The 18,175-nt window shown below is 37.2% G+C and overlaps 1 protein-coding gene across 16 annotated transcripts in view; it reads left to right on the forward strand.

Annotated features, from left to right (window-relative positions):
- The window catches only part of ptprk (protein tyrosine phosphatase receptor type K), a 137,557-nt gene that overhangs the window by 88,868 nt on the left and 30,514 nt on the right, over positions 1–18,175 (forward strand). For all 16 annotated transcript variants that reach the window (XM_036147262.1, XM_036147261.1, XM_036147263.1 and 13 more), the window contains 9 exons: positions 2,068–2,180; positions 2,675–2,855; positions 13,800–13,982; positions 16,571–16,690; positions 16,932–17,041; positions 17,141–17,342; positions 17,423–17,528; positions 17,624–17,696; positions 17,943–18,065. In XM_036147262.1, coding sequence (XP_036003155.1) covers positions 2,068–2,180; positions 2,675–2,855; positions 13,800–13,982; positions 16,571–16,690; positions 16,932–17,041; positions 17,141–17,342; positions 17,423–17,528; positions 17,624–17,696; positions 17,943–18,065 — 1,211 coding nt within the window. The remainder of the gene's footprint in view (positions 1–2,067; positions 2,181–2,674; positions 2,856–13,799; positions 13,983–16,570; positions 16,691–16,931; positions 17,042–17,140; positions 17,343–17,422; positions 17,529–17,623; positions 17,697–17,942; positions 18,066–18,175) is intronic.

The following is an 18,175-nucleotide window of genomic DNA, read 5'->3' on the forward strand; positions in this document are numbered from 1 at the left end:
TTAGTATAAAGAAAGTCATTGTAATCATCTTTTTTCAAGGACATTGAATCAAATTGTAAACATTTGTGTAAATTAAGGAGACATTGCTAAAGAGAAAAGGGCCTGCTTAAGACATTTCTCTTCACATTAATCCAATGCCAAATTTAACATTCAGCCTTCCTGCTTGAATGAGTGCACATATCTGAACAACAGTCTCAAAAGTAAACATACATTATGGCCTCTGGGCTCTGACCTCTTCACTCCTCGCAGAATGCACTTGTGCAGAGATATTGGGAAGGGAAGGGTAAATATCAGCCCCATGAATCAGAGCCTGCAGGTAGATGCTGGTGTAGGGATATGCGGGCATGTCATGTTTAAATGTAGAAATGCTTCTTGATTTGAAATTTATCAGGGGATGTACCAGAACAGAAATGACAAATGTCCCTCTCTCTCTCTTGCAAGGTCCTGGTATTGTAACAGTATTGAGGTATTCATGTGTTATGTCAATGCCATCTTAATGTATGTAATTAGAAATAACATTTAAACTGTTTAAAAAGATTGCTTACATACACAAATCTTCTTACATGGAATATGTTTTTAAGTTGCTATGGTTAAAATTTTCTTAATTGAAAAAGTTGTTGACTCACTCACTCACTCACTCACTCACTCACTCACTCACTCACTCACTCACTCACTCACTCACTCACTCACTCACAAGGTAGCTATCATTCAAAGCAGAGCACTTGATATACCTGTATGAGAAGCATATATTCAATTATGTGTGTGCAAGAAATGTTATTCAGTTAAACAAACAATCCAATGAATGTCAATGTTCATTTATTGCCCCCCCCCCTCCCCCCACCCCACCCCCCTTAAAAAGCAAACTCACTTGTTGTCAGTCTTTCAGTGCAGTAGCATGATTACATACTGAATTTTTTTTTGGAAAAACCCAACTTTAAACTTAGTGCATTTGTTGAATCATTGCTTTTGACAAAATCATCAGTGATACAATGCTTGGCACCCATACTATCCAAACTTATGTCTGTATAGAGAGGTCCCCCTCAGATGGGGGGGGGGGGGGGGGGCTGTCCTTTTTTGCACAATCTCTTTTGGTGTTCTCTTCAGTCTACCCCACCATGCTGGACATATATTATATATGTTATATATATTTGTGTCTGGGGACTGTAATGACAATGTTTAGTGAACAAATTCCTGTTTCTATTGTGAGCCTACTAAAGGACCTAGTGATAACCAGAATTTAATTTTGGACAGAGGCCATCAGATTACTGTTTCAAAATCTTCTAGTGTCAAAAACATTTTTTTTTATGTGAGGCATTCCAATAAACCTCCACCATACTCAACAGTAGGTATCTGAACAAAGCCAGTAGTTCCAGTTAATGTACCAGTAGAGTTTAGCAAACGTCAGGTGTTTGTGATGGTTGGACGGAAAATACTTTTCTCTCATAACTACCTAACAACTGGCATGTAGATGGTTTCTAATAGTTGATATGGAACATATGTCACCACTCTTTATTGTGACATATGTCACCTACTTTTACCTCCTCTAGCATTATTCCGTTTGTACATGGTGGCAAGAAAAACCTTGTTTACGGTCCAGTTCGCTGTCAAAAAGTGGCACTTTTCTGGTTCCTCATCCAGCCTGTGCCTTAAAGATTTACATCCAAGGGAAACTGAAAGTCACGATTGTCATGTTAAATGTTCCTAGAAACTCTGATTAACTTAAAAAATGAAAAGTGTAATTAATAATAATTCTTCAGTATCCAGTAGCATTTATTTTATAGGGATTGTTAGAGTACCAATAATTGTGGCACTTCTGACTTTGGTAATACCACCTATTTCTCGAAATGTTCTTCACACTGAATTAGTGTACTCAAACTAAACAGGTAATTAAAAAAAACATCTGTGGAAGATTATGCTATAGCATCAATTTACTTTTAAGCTTGTTGTTTGTTACTTATTGTTTCATATAATGACCTGTTCTGTTAAGTTGTAACTTTGCTTTATAGTGGGTTATCCATCTTAAGAAGCATATTTAAACCACTTGCTGTTATTTTGTTTTCTCCTCAGAGCCCCCACACCCAATTGCACCACCTCAGTTGCTGGGTGTTGGACCTACATACCTGCTGATTCAGCTCAACGCTAATTCTATATTTGGTGATGGACCTATTATACTTAAAGAGGTGTGTTCTTTATGAGATGGTAAATGATTTTAAAGCATTCACTTGTAGTAAGTTGTAACAGCATTAACAGGCATTTAACAGATGGGCATTCAACAGTTCACGTAACATTTAAATTTTTTATGACAGGAAATATATTTGAAAGTGTAACTCACCCCAAAATCAACTTTTCTTTGTAGATAAACAGTATAAACTGGGCAAAAGGGTGCTACTTTAATGTTACTATGCAATAGTTTAGATTTTCATGTGAACTTGTTCTGCAATACTTGTTTTAAAAGTATCTTAGTGCTGCCCTCTTAGGGCTATTGCAGTTGAATTTTCCTATTTAAATGGTATATGCTTTCATCATCATAGTCGTGCGTTTGGGTATAAACCCCGATCAACCCAGAGAAAGGGATTAAGTTCTTCAATGTTACATTGCCATTAAAATGGAGAATCTCAGAAAACGCTAAATACTTAAACAACTTTGATATTTTATGTTTAATAATATTTTTCAGGTTGAATACCGGATGACATCAGGCACCTGGACTGAGACTCATGCTGTGAATTCTCCTAACTACAAGTTATGGCACTTGGATCCAGATACAGAGTATGAGATCAGAGTGTTACTAACGAGACCAGGAGAGGGAGGGACTGGTAAACCAGGACCACCTCTCATCACCCGCACCAAATGCGCAGGTAAGACAAAGACAGCATGATAAAGCTTTTTAAATGAAAGAGCTTAGCAAGGTTTTCTTGTGCATGACAGTGCACAAGATTTAAATAATTAAAAATAAATCAAACTTACAAAGAATTTGCAGCAGTAACAGGCCATAGAACACAGGTAGACAAGCAGTAACAGGCGCAGCAACATCATCCAGAGAAGAACAACAGGAGAATCCAGCAGATAACATTGAGCACCAGTTAGCTTAAATGCAGAGGCAGCGTTTGTGAAATGACAAGCAAACCAGAGAAGCTGATCAGAGGAACTGTGAGGCAGCGGAGGCCGAATAAAGGAAAGGCAGCTGAGGAAGGGAGACCAATTAACAGAAGAAGATGACTTAAGAACTGCAAACCAATGGGAACTGATACATGGATATCTAAGAGAAATACACCCACACAAAAGCATGAACTGATATGGCAAGAGCTAAATGAACAGAAATAAACAAGGAAAACTGAAAATCAAAAAGAAAGTCAAACCCCAAACATCTGGATATTGTAACATGCATATTTGTTTCTGTTGGTTCCTACGCAATATTTTAAGGACCTCATCAACCGTTGCCCTTGTTTTAGAGTCAAAATTTTAATTGGGGAAGAAGTATTTAAACAATGAGTGGGCATGCAAAGTGCAGTGCAAGGCTAAATTTAGGAGGAAACTAGGGTATACTCAAACCCAGGGTATGGGTTCTCAGATGGTATTTTTCTTTAAGGCTCTCATTTCTGACCTGCTTTTTTATCTTTTTGCTTATATTTGCAGATCCTCCCTCTATGTATTAGTCCTTCTTTCATAGTCATTGGCTTTCAACTCTTTCTGTGTGCCTCCCTCTCCTCATCTCCTTTGCTCTCTGCGGATCAATAGACAGAGGGCAGAAACACTGTCTGACATTTGTAGAAATAAACGACTGAAATATAAACACAGCTAGCCTGAGGGAGAGAGACGGTGCAGGCAAAAAAAGGTTGAAATGAAAGAGAAAGAGACAGAAATAAAAGCAATGAGTTTGAATGAAAAACAGAAAAAGAGAGCAATGGAGATATGATGAAAAACAATAAGGCTGGGAAAGAAAGAGAAGAGAAAATCAGAGCGGGGCAAGAGAGCAAGAGGCGAGAAAATGATGAAACTGGGGAATGAAAATGAAAGAGATGAAAACTCATAACCACAGGGCCTGACTGATGTCTGCCAAACCCTGTGTGTGTGTGTGTGTGTGTGTGTGTGTGTGTGTGTGTGTGTGTGTGTGTGTGTGTGTGTGTGTGTGTGTGTGTGTGTGTGTGTGTGTGTGTGTGTGTGTGAAGGTGAATAAATCTGGGATATGTATGTCTGTTCTTGTTTATTGACAAAGAGGAAGTCATAGACTTGTTAAGGCGACTCATCTATTGAGCAGTTTCCTGTTTAACAGGAAGAGAAAATGAATCTTCTCACTAGTCTTACAGCTGGAACACAGGGTGTTAAAGATGCCATGTTATTGTAATCTCCACAATGTGCTGACAATAGAATAGAGCAATAAAGTCAATTATTATGTTTTTTAGGGATAATCTTTGATATTAATCTAGCCCTCCCTGAGTCTCATTAATGCATTTGTAGAATTTACTTATTATTTAATAACATATGAGTATTAATACTTTAAGATCATTGCAGAAGGACTTTTTATCACATTGCAACAATAAACTTCAGTGCATAATATTTATACTTTAGAGAATAGATCAACACAAAGTAGTGCATAAGTGTAAAGTGGGAGTAAAATGATTGTTTTTTTTTTATTTTTTTAAAGAAAAATACATTACAAATTTGGTGAGCTGTTTTTGTCTGGGTGATGTCTTCAAAAAACAATAAATCCAATCCTGGACAAACCAATTGCCGTCACAAATGACCAAATTATGAATGCCGTTCACTGGGTTTTATATTAATCTGACTATCATGGCAATTGTTCTGTTAAGGCCTCAGTGGTTTGTTTTACAAGAGTACTAAAAAGATGGCACCAATGAAGACCAAGTCACCTATCAAGATATCAAGGGAAAGGACCAGATAACCCCTTGGTAATGCCAGAGGAGCTGTGGAGATCCACAGCACAAGTGGGGACTCAGTTGACAGAACAGCTTTTAGTCATATTTTCCCAAATCTGACCTTTAGAGGGACAAGAAGAAAGTGACTGGTAAAACAAAGCCCCAAATAATTCCTGTTTGTGGCTAGCCTTAAGTCAAGCAACCACAGGTTGCCAAATCAAACACATGAAAGAAGGCACTCTTGTCAGAGGAGACCAAAACATGTTTTTACCCACATATGCAAATGCATATCAGGAAACTAATATTGCACATTGAACCAAAATTTAACCATTGCTTTTCTTGTACTATGCTTTTCTTGAGCTCGGCACAGAGAAGCTGGTGAGAATTGGGAGGTGTATGGATATAAGTAAACTACTGGGCATTCATGGAAGAACAAAACTTAAAGGATGCAAAAGACTGGAGTGGAAGTTTAACTTCCAGGAGGACAAAGACCTTAAACATACAACCAAGGCTTCAATAAAAGGGTTTAGATCAAAACATATTCATGGGTCAGAGTTACCCAATCATAATTTTGATGTACATACAATTGAAAATTAGTGGCAAGACTTAAACAATGATGCACATAAATACTCTCTATCTAATCTTCCTGAGCTAAAAGTACTCTGCGAAGAAGAATGGGCAGTTATTTCAGGCCCTAGATGCTAATGGAGCCATATCACATAGGTCTCACAGGTTTATTGGCATTTAAAATCTGTTTTAAAAATTAGTTCAGGGTGTCAAAATACATATGGTTGCCATATTTGTCAGATTACTTGGACAAGTTTATAAAACATGGATCATTTAGCTAAAGCTTAACACTTGTGCACATGTTTGCATTGGTGTATCACATTAAAATCCTAATTGCATTCATTAAAATCTCTAGTTGCAAAATGACAGAATGGAAAAAGCTTTAAGGGGTATGAATACTTGTGTAAGACCCAATATATAACTTCCAGTATGATACATTATGCTTTAATGACAGCTAATGTAGCAAACATTTTCTTGGCACGGTGCAATAACTACCAGGACTCTCCACAGGTAGCTAATGAAACTGGTGGTTTTAATCATTTATTCCCTAGTGTTTCCAGCCTTTGGGCTAAGCTAACCAGCTTCTGGGGGTATCTTCTCATTTAGTCTCTACCACAGTTGCTGCATTATCATTTAACTCTCAGCTAGGAAGCAAAATAAGCAGCTATTGAAGTACCTTATCATTAAATACACATTTTTATCTGCATCACTCAGTTTAAAAATAAATGTGAACTTATTTGTGCTTGCAAGGGTACATGAAATTTAAATTATATACACAAACTAGTCTCACTTGCTTATACTTTAAATGAGTATGCAGTAAACATAGCTATCAGGTGGTAATGACACTAAGTGGTTATTGTTGCTGTGCTCTGCTGATTCGGTTTTTGTTAAAGGGATGTCTTTATTTTCAGTTCATCTCCTTTAAGGCCGCTCTCACGCACATGCAAATTTGTCCACACCTTAAGAATGTTATTGAGTACGTTTGTGTTAGTTATGAGACACACAGGCATGGGACAGAAATGTTATTTAAATGGTAATGATTCCTTTGCTTTTCTGTTTGGTTAGGTTTGTCTGATCCCACCACCTGTAGTTTGCAGAATAAGATCTTTTATATATTGAAGACAGAGGAACACGCTCTTACAGACAAACCTGTCGGCCAATGTCAGGCAAAAGTGCTCAACATGCCACTGTATGAAAGACCATTTAATTAAAAACCAATAAAGTTAATAAAATCCTGGGGAGATGTCACATGCTGCTGAGCTATTGATATGATAAGCTCTTCTCTTTTATGCCTACATCTATTTTCATCACATTTGTTTCTTAGTTTTCTGTCTCTATCCCGTCTCATGCTCTGTCCATGTCTCCATGCTGACTTTTCTCTTGCTTTTTCTTCTTTGTTGATATATTGCTCTTGTCTGAAGGGTGAAAAATAATTAACTTGAAGTGAAGAGCAGCGAGTGCATGTGCAATGTGTGTACTTGTGTCACTGGAGAAAATGATGAAGGGGCTTTTAATCCAAATCCAGATTTTTCACCTGAAACCTTTTGTCGATGGTCAGGTTAAACACACAGAATTTCATAAGCACAAAAACACTAAAATATCAGGACCAGAAAGGTAAACAGAAAGATAACATGCTACCACATATGTCTTCAAGAAAGTCCAATCATTAATGTTGGGCTGCACAACATTAGAGCATCTTATGATGGTGATAATATTGGAATAAGATATCAGTTTTGATAAATGTCCGTTTTCACTCATCTAAATGGTAAGTGGAACTGTATTTACGGAGCACCTCCATAAAGCGGACTAACTTTATGGAGTCATACAGACCAAATGGCCGTGGCATATAACTGACAATATGCACACAATGTGTGATAGGCATTTCCCTTACAAACCAGAAAATCCAAACTTTTACTCACTGTTAAACTTTACAAATCTATGCCACATTTTTCCTCGCAAATGACAAATAACTGAAAATGTTGCATAATAAACCTCATAAGTATAATTGTGTGTTATGTTTTTGGATTATTGGTCCTTCTGCTACACACCCGTTTGAAGACGGAATTAAATTGTTTCCCCTAAAGCTAATGATATCTGGCTGAACTGTGTGTTAAGAGCCACATACTGACTTTTGTGCATTCCTCAACATGTTATCGGCATCAAATTCTGCCTAACAATTATTTTTTTTAGATTAGACAGACACGAGAATACAAGTGTATTTAATCTGTTTTTTACCCTCATATTTTTTGCTGCTGTCTGTGCTTTGTTTTATATCAGTATGTCACACTAGTTGATTGCTACGGCCATGAGCTGGATCAGAAGCATGTTATTTTTAGACACATTTTCCTCCATTTTCATCTTGACACTATTCAGCTAATCATCAAGACATAAAGAACACATTTAGATCTCTGTATAAAACTATGATCTATAAGGAGTGATACATTATATCTACAGAAGGTTTCATTGAAGCTCTATCTATGACAAGCACAAACTCATAATTTTGGAACAACAAGGTAATACTCAAAAGCAGTCAAGCTAAAAACAGGCACATCTACATCTGTAAAAAAACAAACAAAAAAAAAACATACAGTTTTGTGTAGCCCTGTTCATAACGCTGTTGGCTTTGTTGGTGCCAAACAGGCCCTGCCTGAATTCAGAACATTTTCCCTTTTAAAATTTCACCAATAGCAAACAGATGCAGTCCAGCACTTTATTTAGTTCATGTTTGTGGTTTGGTGATAATTCTCTCATTATTTGACATATAAAGACAAATATTTTTTGGGGGAAAAAAAATCAAAATTTGACTACCTTAAGTTTCCAATCAGCTAAGAAACTCAACGTTCTACGCTTCAAAACAATGAGGGGTTGTCTTTGTGGAAACTGCCATTAATTTTGTGTTGGTAAGGGTATTTATTTAGTAACAACATAGTGTGGTAAATACGTTTATCTTAATTATACATCAATAATAATATGCTTAGGCAGAAGCAAAATGCTCACATGAATATGCCAAATTTACTTACTCTTCAATAATACTTAACCTCCAGAATGACACAAAAAACTGACAAAAAACAAACAAACAAGAACATCTGTTTTTGTGGTTGTTTTTTGTGTGTGGAAGAACTATTTTTGGACAGGGCCTTAGTAGAGGTTTTAATAATTTTTGCAGTGCCCCATGAAAACCGTATTTCATTTAGCTTCCTAATGAAAACTAAAGACACAGTGCGTGCAAACAGGACATAGACTCATGCAGAAAGCAACAGAATGAGACTCTGATTGAATGTCGTGGGTTTCATTTGTCTTCCTCATGACAGTGGAAGGATTACGAGGAACTAATTGGACAGATTAACTTGGATTTAGCAACATTTTCTCTAGACCTTTTCTTTTTCAACGTCTTCTCTCTTTCTGCATTTTCTTTAATCTTCCCTATTTTCTCCTTAGTTTGACAGTGTTGCTGTTTATTTGTTGGCTTTCTGTTGCTTCATGCTGAGGAGCATGGCTATGTTCCCGTTAGCGTGGTTTAATTTCATTTAGTTTCATTTCCTTTGCTTTTGTTTTCATGCTTTAATTCAAACCTCTGGATTCTGCTGATATGAAGCTTTCTGTCCTTGGTGTTATTGTTGGTGTTTATTGGTATTGTTGTTGTTTTCAAAGCTCCATCTGTGAAGAACAAAGCCTTTTAGTTTCAACATGAATCCAGTCATTTGTCAGTCTACAGGAGGGGGGTGGGGTGGGGACAAGGAGGCTCTGTGGTTTGCCTTTGGACTTGGTCCCATTTGACTTTGGCCACCTTCCAAACTAGTTATCGTCTCTCACCCATTCCACCTCTCTCTCCCCCTTCCTCGTCTCCCTCACGCGGCTCCTTTTATCTGTCCCTCAGTCCATCCCGACAGTTTCATTTTTTCATGCATTTCTTTCTTTCTTTCTTTCTTTCTTTCTTTCTTTCTTTCTTTCTTTCTTTCTTTCTTTCAGCTTGCCTCTTTCCCTGCTTTTACCATCTACAGTAGGGATAAGCGGCAGTGCATTTTGAGTCAGTATGGGAATAGGGTATTGAAATGATGAGTGTGTGAGTTGTGGAAACATACAGTGCCTTGCAGAAATATCAATAGAACTTTTGCACCTTTTGTCATTTCACAACCACAAACATTGACGTGTTGTGGTAGGATTTTATTTGATAGACCAACACAAAGTGGTTTGTAGCTTTACAAAGAATGAAAAACATGTTTTAAGCTTGGTTAGGTTGTAAAACAATATCCCAGGTTTTGAATATCTCACAGAGATCTGTTCAGTCAATCCCTTTGCCTTAGAAAGAGAATTGCAGAACTGGAAACATTCCAAGACATGACCATCCGTCTAAGCTGACTGACAGGACAAGAGAGTGTTATTCAGACAAGCACCTAGGAGGCCCAGGTAACTCTGGGGGAACTGTGGAGATCCACAGGGATTTGTTTACAGCAAAACTATTAATCATGGAATTTACAAATCTGGGCTTTAGAAAGTCATAGTTGAAAGAAAGCTATACGAAGTCTAAAGTTTGCTATAGATTTGCCAAGTCGTGTTTGTGACAGAAAATGTTAAAGACCCACATCCCACCCTGACCTCAATAAAACATAGAGGTGGAAGTTTCATTCTGAAGGAAGGCTTTTATTACGTAGAGACAGGTGAAGCTAAATACAGAAGAGTCCTGGAAGAAAACAAGTTAGAGGCAGCAAATGACTTGAGGCTGGGATGGAGGTTCACCTTCCAGCAGACACCAACATCAAACAACCACATGTTATGGAATCGCCTAGTTAACGTCCAGACATACATTCAATTAGGAGACTTTACCAAGACTGCATGCTGCTGTGTACAGATGCTGTTCATCCAATCTTACTGACCAGAAAATATGTTGCAAATGAGAATGGACACAAGTTTAGACTCTAGATTTGCATTACATACCTCAAAAGACTTGCTACTGTAATTCCGCTGATAAATAGTTTTACAAAGTACTTACTTATTTAGGAGGGCTAAATATAAATGCATGCTCCAGTTTTCAGATTTTTATTTAAAAAAAACCTAAAAACTATTAATTATTTTCCTTCTTCCTGCCAGTAATGGTTTACCTTTTACTGACCTATTATATTAAATCTCAATTTAATAAATAAAAGTTAGTCGTTGCTATATCTCAAATTATGAAAAAGTCAAAGGGCTGTAAAAACTTGCATAAGGCACATCTATTTAGAACAGGATTGGTGAACGTGCGGCTCTTCTGCCTGTCCTGTGCAGCTCATGGTGACGTGGCTGATCTGTTGAGATTATCATTTTAACTTCAGTTTCACCGTCATTCGCTTGAATGAGAAAGGAATGAGAAAATCTAATATGAAAACTTTAAAAACTATTTAGGTTTATGCTATAAGGCATTTGAGTTATTAAAACGTGCAGACATTTAGATGTGCAGCTCTTTGCAATGCTATTTGATCTAATTTCTGGCTCTTGATGCTGATGGTTGGTCACCCGTGGTTTAGAAGGTCACATTGATGGGAACCTTCCAGATATGAATTTAACATTTGAAAGTTAGGCTTGTTCAAGTCATGTGACTGTCATGGGAGTCCAGGATTTGTCACCTGAAAATCAATGCAGTTGCCTTAACTAATGAAAGTAATAAACAACTTTGTTTTTGTTTTTTTTGTCTGATTTTGTGTAACATGTACCTGTTTTTTTCTTTAATTATTTGTTGATGAGAATCTCACTCTTGAGCAGCATTGGCATTGAGAGAACAAAAACATCTAAGCTATTTATTACTTTCCTTCGTGTGTGTGTGCGTATATATTTATATGTATGTATGTGTGTGTGTGTTTCAGCAGCACTGTTTATGGGGAGGATCACAGGTATTGATTTTAACAGACATGGACAGAAAAAGAACCGAGACAAATGAGTAAGAGACAGAAATGGAGCGAGGCAGGCAGAGAAAGCAGTTTTCCCTCTTGCTCTATTTAAATGTCAACTATCCAATAACTGGTTGAAGCCAAAATGAAATGCTTTGACCCATTCTGCCATTAGCACCCAATATTGCACACACAGTACATGAATAATATTTGCTCGGCAGAGAATTGCCTGTACAACCGTTCGTCTTTTTTAGTATTTTCTATTCCTCCTCACATTCTGTGTCATTTTATTGGTAAGATATTTGTATTTAAATGGTGTAGCAACCCTGACATTATTGTAATATGCCCTCTGTGTGCATGTGGTTTGAGTTGTGTGAGGTTTGTGCTTGTCCTTGAAAGCAAAATCTTATGGGGAGTTTTAAGAGAGGTGAGCATTCACACACACACTCACAATCACCCAAACCTACCTTCCCTCTGCCCAGATTTAATCTTGATTTTTGTCGCAACCTTAAGCGCGAGAGTGTGTATTTGGGTAATAACTGAGTGCAAGAGTGTGTACGGCCAGTTTCAGAGGCAGTTTGTGTGAGTGACAGGTAGATAATGGGCTGTCAAGAGGAAACAACCAGTTTGTGTCCTTGTGTTGTCTCCTCTGAAAGAAGGAAGCCAAGGGAAAAAGACAGGCCAAGACAAGGAGTTTCAGAAAATAATTTTATCATGAACTGTTTTTTTTATTATTATTGAAAAGTTTTTGAAAAACTGCAAGTCATGTAGGAGTATTACAAGAGAGTAAAACAGAACAGGGATTTTCAATTATATTTGGTCAGTTCTAACTTAATTGGTCTACCATATTATATTAGTTAGAACTCATTACCTTATCAGATTTGCCAGAGTTTGGAAATATCATAATCAGCCGAACAATCAGTCAAGATATCCAACAGCTTTTCTTCACAGCAGCCTCCCATGTTCTTAGGTCAAACCTGCTAAAATAAACAGGCTAAAACAGAATGTTTTATGAGATCTGTATTTTACAGTTTTTTGTTTTGTTTTTGTAGAAATTAGAAAAGTATAAAAACAAGGGGAAAATAGAACTGTCTCTGTATTGTAGCTGAACTTTGGGGATGTATTTTTAGTTTTTTTCAGTTTTAAGATTTTATTAATAAAAAAAGTCCTTGGCTTCCTCCAAAAGCATACATTTTGTCTTGTGCGGGGGGCATCCATCCTCTCGCAGGTTGCCCACTGGAAACACGCATCCCCTGTAACACTATGGGCATTGATTGGTTATCCAGGACTGAAGTATGGATAATTGTGCTTTTAATACTGTTTATGTTCAGGTGCAGGTTTTTTTTTTTTACCCGTAAGGATAATAAGACCAAAAACCTTTGGGGCTTTTGAAAACCCAATTATTTTATTTTTTTTTACATTGAGGAAATTACAACAGTGTCAGTGTAGTTTATTCTTGTGGATCCCTGTAAACTCAGTGGATAATACTTGCATTTCCTTTGGACATGCTCTTATGCAGAAGAACTCATCATGCTTTATGCTTGCTGATTAAGTGGTCACTGCTGTCTGAGAGGCAAAGACTTTTCAGCAGAGCGTTACTCTGTCAAAGCTAATTACATGCTACTTGACAGCATAATATCTTTTCAGCTTTGAGAAGTACTTAAAAAAACTTTTAAGTCATAAGACTTTGGCAGTCATTGGCAGTTCCTGAATATATTAGCTTTGACATTATATAGGGAAACTAACTGGCTAAGCTCCTAAATTTAAGTTGACCCTTGCTGTTGAATGTTGGAGAAAGCAGAAGTTGGTTAACCTGACTCTTGCCAGATTGATGTAGTTCTCTCGAGCGCCGCACTCTGCGGAACGAAATCCATCTGGCGAGAGTCAGGTTAGAAGTTGATAGTCATCCATGTAAATGAACTGCTTGGCATGAAGTTGACTCATGAGCAGTAAGTCTCTGTGTGTGGGATGGGGATATGTGTGCATGTGGTAGAACTAGGGGGCTTATTGATCCAGTTAAATGAGCCAGTTAAGGTAATTAAAGCCTTGGCCAGTGAGGAAGCAAAGAAGATTATATTGACAATAGCATTCTGAATCCACATAAAGGATGGAAACCAAAGATCTGGCTCACAGAATATATTGCATTTGAGAAATGGTTGAATGGCAGCACAGAGAAATTAGTGTTTGTTAAAACCCGGCTGTATCATCTTGGGGAAAAGTTGGCTCTGCACTCCTGGTTGTTTTTGGCAACAACTAGAACATTTGCTTGAATCCCATATTGCACAGAAACTGCAAGCCTCAGATATAGTTTTTTTAAGTTTAAAATGAGGTGAATATTTAAAAAAACACCATAAAAACAGCATATGAAATGTGTTTCTTAAAACAACACACACATTTACAATTTCCTTTATTTGTGTAATGCAATGGTGTATTTTGAGGCAATCTGAAATGTCTGTCCCGTTTGGTTTACCTTTCCTCTCTCCTCTCTTTTGTGCAGAGCCCATGCGCACACCCAAGAGGCTGAAGATTGCTGAGACCAGGTCTCGTTTGATTGCGGTGGACTGGGAGTCCTTGGGTTACAACATCACTCGCTGTCACACTTTTAATGTCACCATTTGCTACCATTACATGACTGCCAACAACCGCAGCAAAGCTGACTGCTTGGATATGGATCCTAAAGGTAGAGAACATATCTCATAGTGTTTATTGTTGAAAGGTATGTTTAGAAAAATGTCATAGGATAATTTGCTAAAAACAATGGGCAAATTATTATTTAAGTCTGAGTAAGGACTTGTCCATATGAACATTATTACACACCACTCATCCTTATCCAAGTGGCATGGTGAGAAAATGTTTTTTTTGTTAGTGTTGTCCAAAGTAGATATTATTAAAACCCTGTTAATGGTGCCAGTGTGGATGGGATATCTAGAGTTCATTAGAAATTATGACAGAATAAGTCACTCCCCACTCTCTTATTTTGTGTTAGAAACTGGAAGAAAAAAAACTCAACTGAATAGTTTTTATTGGCTTTATCTTGAGATAAAAAATTTGTTTTCCAATTTCTGATCAACGTTCTTCCAATCTTAGTTTTAGACCTTTATGATCTCTGTTAGATTACCTTAGTTTAAATATTTATAGTAAAATAAATACAATTTCTCAAAATCCACACAGAATTACTTTTTCTTTCTACCTCTCCATCACTGAAAATCTTCAAACACAATAGAGTCCTCCAGGTAACTGGACATATGTATAAATCTCAACTTAAAAGAATTACAACAAACAGTATGTCCCATCCTCTTTTGTCAGATAGATTATAGCTCATTAACTTGTTTCTTTTTTAGCACATCTGAAAATCTAATATCAATATTCAAATGTTTTTTTCAAGGTCATTTTGCAATAAATAACCATTTCCAACTTAATATTCCCATTCTGCGATAAATTGTAAATAATTTGTTCATTTATTGTAACCATACATTTTGCCGCTATCTTGGCCAGGACTCCCTTGAAAAACAGATTGTTAATCTCAATGGGACTTTTCCTGGTTAAATAAAGGAATAATAATAATAATAATACAGAAGCATTGCACAGCATATCCTACCTCATCAATTAAAATGTTTTAGTTGGAATACAAGTGATATACAATTTTGCAGTTAAAAATGACAAAATCAGTACAAAGTGGACATTTTATATCTGGCTTTAGCATCCTACAATACGGAATAGAATTATTAGCATGATTAGCATTACTAACAGCAGTTTCTCAGTGTAGAGCAGGAGTGCCCAAGTCCAGTCCTTGAAAGCTTCTATCTTCCCCAACACACCTGAATTTAATGATTGGCTCGTTACCAAGTCTCTGCATAGCTGAATGACATGATGAGGAAATTCAGCCATTTGATTCAGGTGTGTTGAGGAGAAGATTGATCTAAAAGTTGCTGATGGTGTCTCAAGGACTACACTAGGGCACTGCTGGAGAGTCAGTAGACCCTTAAGTTAACTGTGACATTTGCATTTGTGACCATTTACTAATCTAAGATGTCTTATAAATCTTGACAGGGATAAACAGAACAACTTTGCTGTAATAGATTTGCTTTCAAAAATTTCTTGATGTCTAATTTGAACAGCTGACTTTGCTCCTTGAAAAATATATTTTGCAATCTAGGGAGTTCTTAAACCTGTTCTTCCTCCTCCAATTTGATTTTTAATTGCTTCATTTATACTGAAAAGAAGTAACTGAGTCTACTTCCATCAGTATTTCCACACTGACAAGGATTGTTGCCGGTGCGATGCGGTAGAGGTTATGCATGATCAGAAGAATTTGGGGAATTTTGATTTAAAGCGGGGCAATCTCTGATCACAAGCAGTCAAGTATATCAACAGCTAATTCTGGGTACCAGTCAATTTCTCAGAGCATTTCTATATGTTTTAACATTTACTGTCATCACTGTTTCAATTAACGTCACAGTTAATGACTGAGTCAAAATAGTACACAGTCTTAAAGGGAAGGTTAGTTTTGCAGGAATCTTTTTCCTCGCACCTCTTAAATCATGGTTCTTCTTCTGAATTAAGACATAGTTAATATCATTCTTGCCATTTACTGGGGTAGTAGCACAGTGCTCTTGATTGGAATCCCAGAGATCATCAAGTAACAGAGTGAGGGAAAAAAATATATTAAAAAAAATCTGCCAATTCATCATTGATACCAGCATCTGATTGTTTTAAGCACAGACACAAAACCAGAAATGCAGATTACAGTAGTCTATGTGCAATGTTTTTAATATTCCATTGAACGCATTATGTGTATTGCAGGTCTCATTCTGCCTTAGTAAACCAATGAAATTCAAATTATTTATGTTCCCTCTAATTGGGTTGGAAATCTTTTGATCTTTATGTTTATTAATCTGACAGAGCTGCAGTTATTCTGATGGTTTATTTCTCTGAGTTTTATTTTCATGCACAAATGCCAGACCACTCTTTACAATACAAGTCATGGCTACTTTTTTCTACTTATGGCAGTAACTCTGTGTTTGAAAGTTGTGTACACTTATGATTTATTTTGAGGCATCTGCAATACAAAGGGTCTTGCGATCTCAGCCCTTCGACATAGTCAAGACTTAAGTAATACCTGCCGTAAACATGTATTTGCTTCTGACACACCGATAAAACACTGCATTTAAATCTGCACCTTTAAGGTCTGAAAGTGACAATTACATGAGCTACAAATAGGTTGTTGTTTGACAATATAATTATTCGTTTTCTTTGTTTCCTTCTCAGCGCCACGTCACCTGGTGGGAAGCCTGCCCCCTTACACCAATGTCAGTCTGAAGATGATCCTGACCAATCCAGAGGGCAGGAAGGAGAGTGATGAAACTATCATTCAGACCGATGAAGATGGTAAAAATAAAACACATTTATTGGTTGTCGGAATATGCTTTTTTAAAATGTGGTTTATATTTATTTTAATTTCAGCCTGTTTTACAATTTAAATCCATAAAAGTCATAACATTTTATGACTCTCATCTGTAAGTCGTCTTGTGTATGTTTCAGTTTGGTCCCAGGTTTCTCATTTACAGAGCAGCATTTTACAGCCGGTTTTATTAGCATTTACAGATTGTGCCTCTGTTTGTGTCAACAGTTCCGGGTCCTGTTCCCAGTCAGTCACTTAGAGCCACTCCATCTGAAGAGACAATAAGCCTTTCCTGGAAGGAACCAGCTGAGCCCAATGGAGTTATAACACAATATGAGGTAGCGTCATTTGTGGGAGCAGTCGACGGCGCTAAATTAATAACACACATTTCCACAAACATATTGAAAACCAAATTATTTTTTTCTGCATCTCTTCAGATCAGCTACATTGGTGTGCGCTCGTTTGACCCTTCAGTACCTCTGCAGCGGCCAGGACTGACAGTGGCGTTACCTTCGAATGCTACCCATTACACATTCGCCCAACTCCACCCTGGTGTTACATATCAGCTCTCTATACGAGCATCAACCTCCAAAGGCTTCGGTCCTGCATCCACGCTTAATGTGACCACGAATATCTCAGGTAGAAGACAGATTTGAAAATAACACAAATATATTTAGCACCATTATTGCTGCATGATACTACTACTGTTTCTCTCTTAGCCCCGACAATAGATGAGTACGACGTGTCAGAGGCATTTCTTAATGAAACTGCGACAACTATCACTGTCCTGCTCAAACCTGCACAAGCTAAGGGTGCACCTATAAGGTATTATTTTCATACATACCATATTTCTTGCTTCTGGCTAATGAGTATTGAAGACAACTCAAAGTATTACTTTAATTTATCTCTTTTGTCAACAGCGCATACCAGATTGTGGTGGAGGAAGTGAATCCTCAGCGGTCACGTCGCCAGGCTTCCTCTGATTGTTACGAGGTGACTGATATACAGCTCTGCATAGATGTAACAAGTCAGAGATGCATTTACCTGTGTGCTAGTGTACATTATGTGGAAATGTATGCCAAAAAATACAATGTAATCCTCCGACATCTCAATAATAAAGCAGATCAGGTTCTAAAAAACAAACTGCACTATGGTATATCATGTACTATTAATATAAAAGCTTTCCTGTGTGTTATTTATCAACTAAAGTTATTAACAAATTATCCTTAATGTCCCCAGGTTCCAGTTTCCTATCACAGTGCATCAAGTGGTGGATCTCCGTATTACTATGCAGCCCAGCTATCCCCCAGCAACCTGCCGGAGCCTCTTCCTTTTACTGTGGGAGACAACAAGACATACCAGGCAAGTGTTTAAGGCCAATGTTCCAATGATAGTATAATGTATAGTATAGTATAATGATAGTATAATAACCTAATCAAAGAAAATACATAGAAAGTTTAACAAAAGTTGTA

The sequence above is a fragment of the Fundulus heteroclitus genome, chromosome 15 (assembly GCF_011125445.2).
Source record: "Fundulus heteroclitus isolate FHET01 chromosome 15, MU-UCD_Fhet_4.1, whole genome shotgun sequence".
NCBI classification, from domain to species: domain Eukaryota; kingdom Metazoa; phylum Chordata; class Actinopteri; order Cyprinodontiformes; family Fundulidae; genus Fundulus; species Fundulus heteroclitus.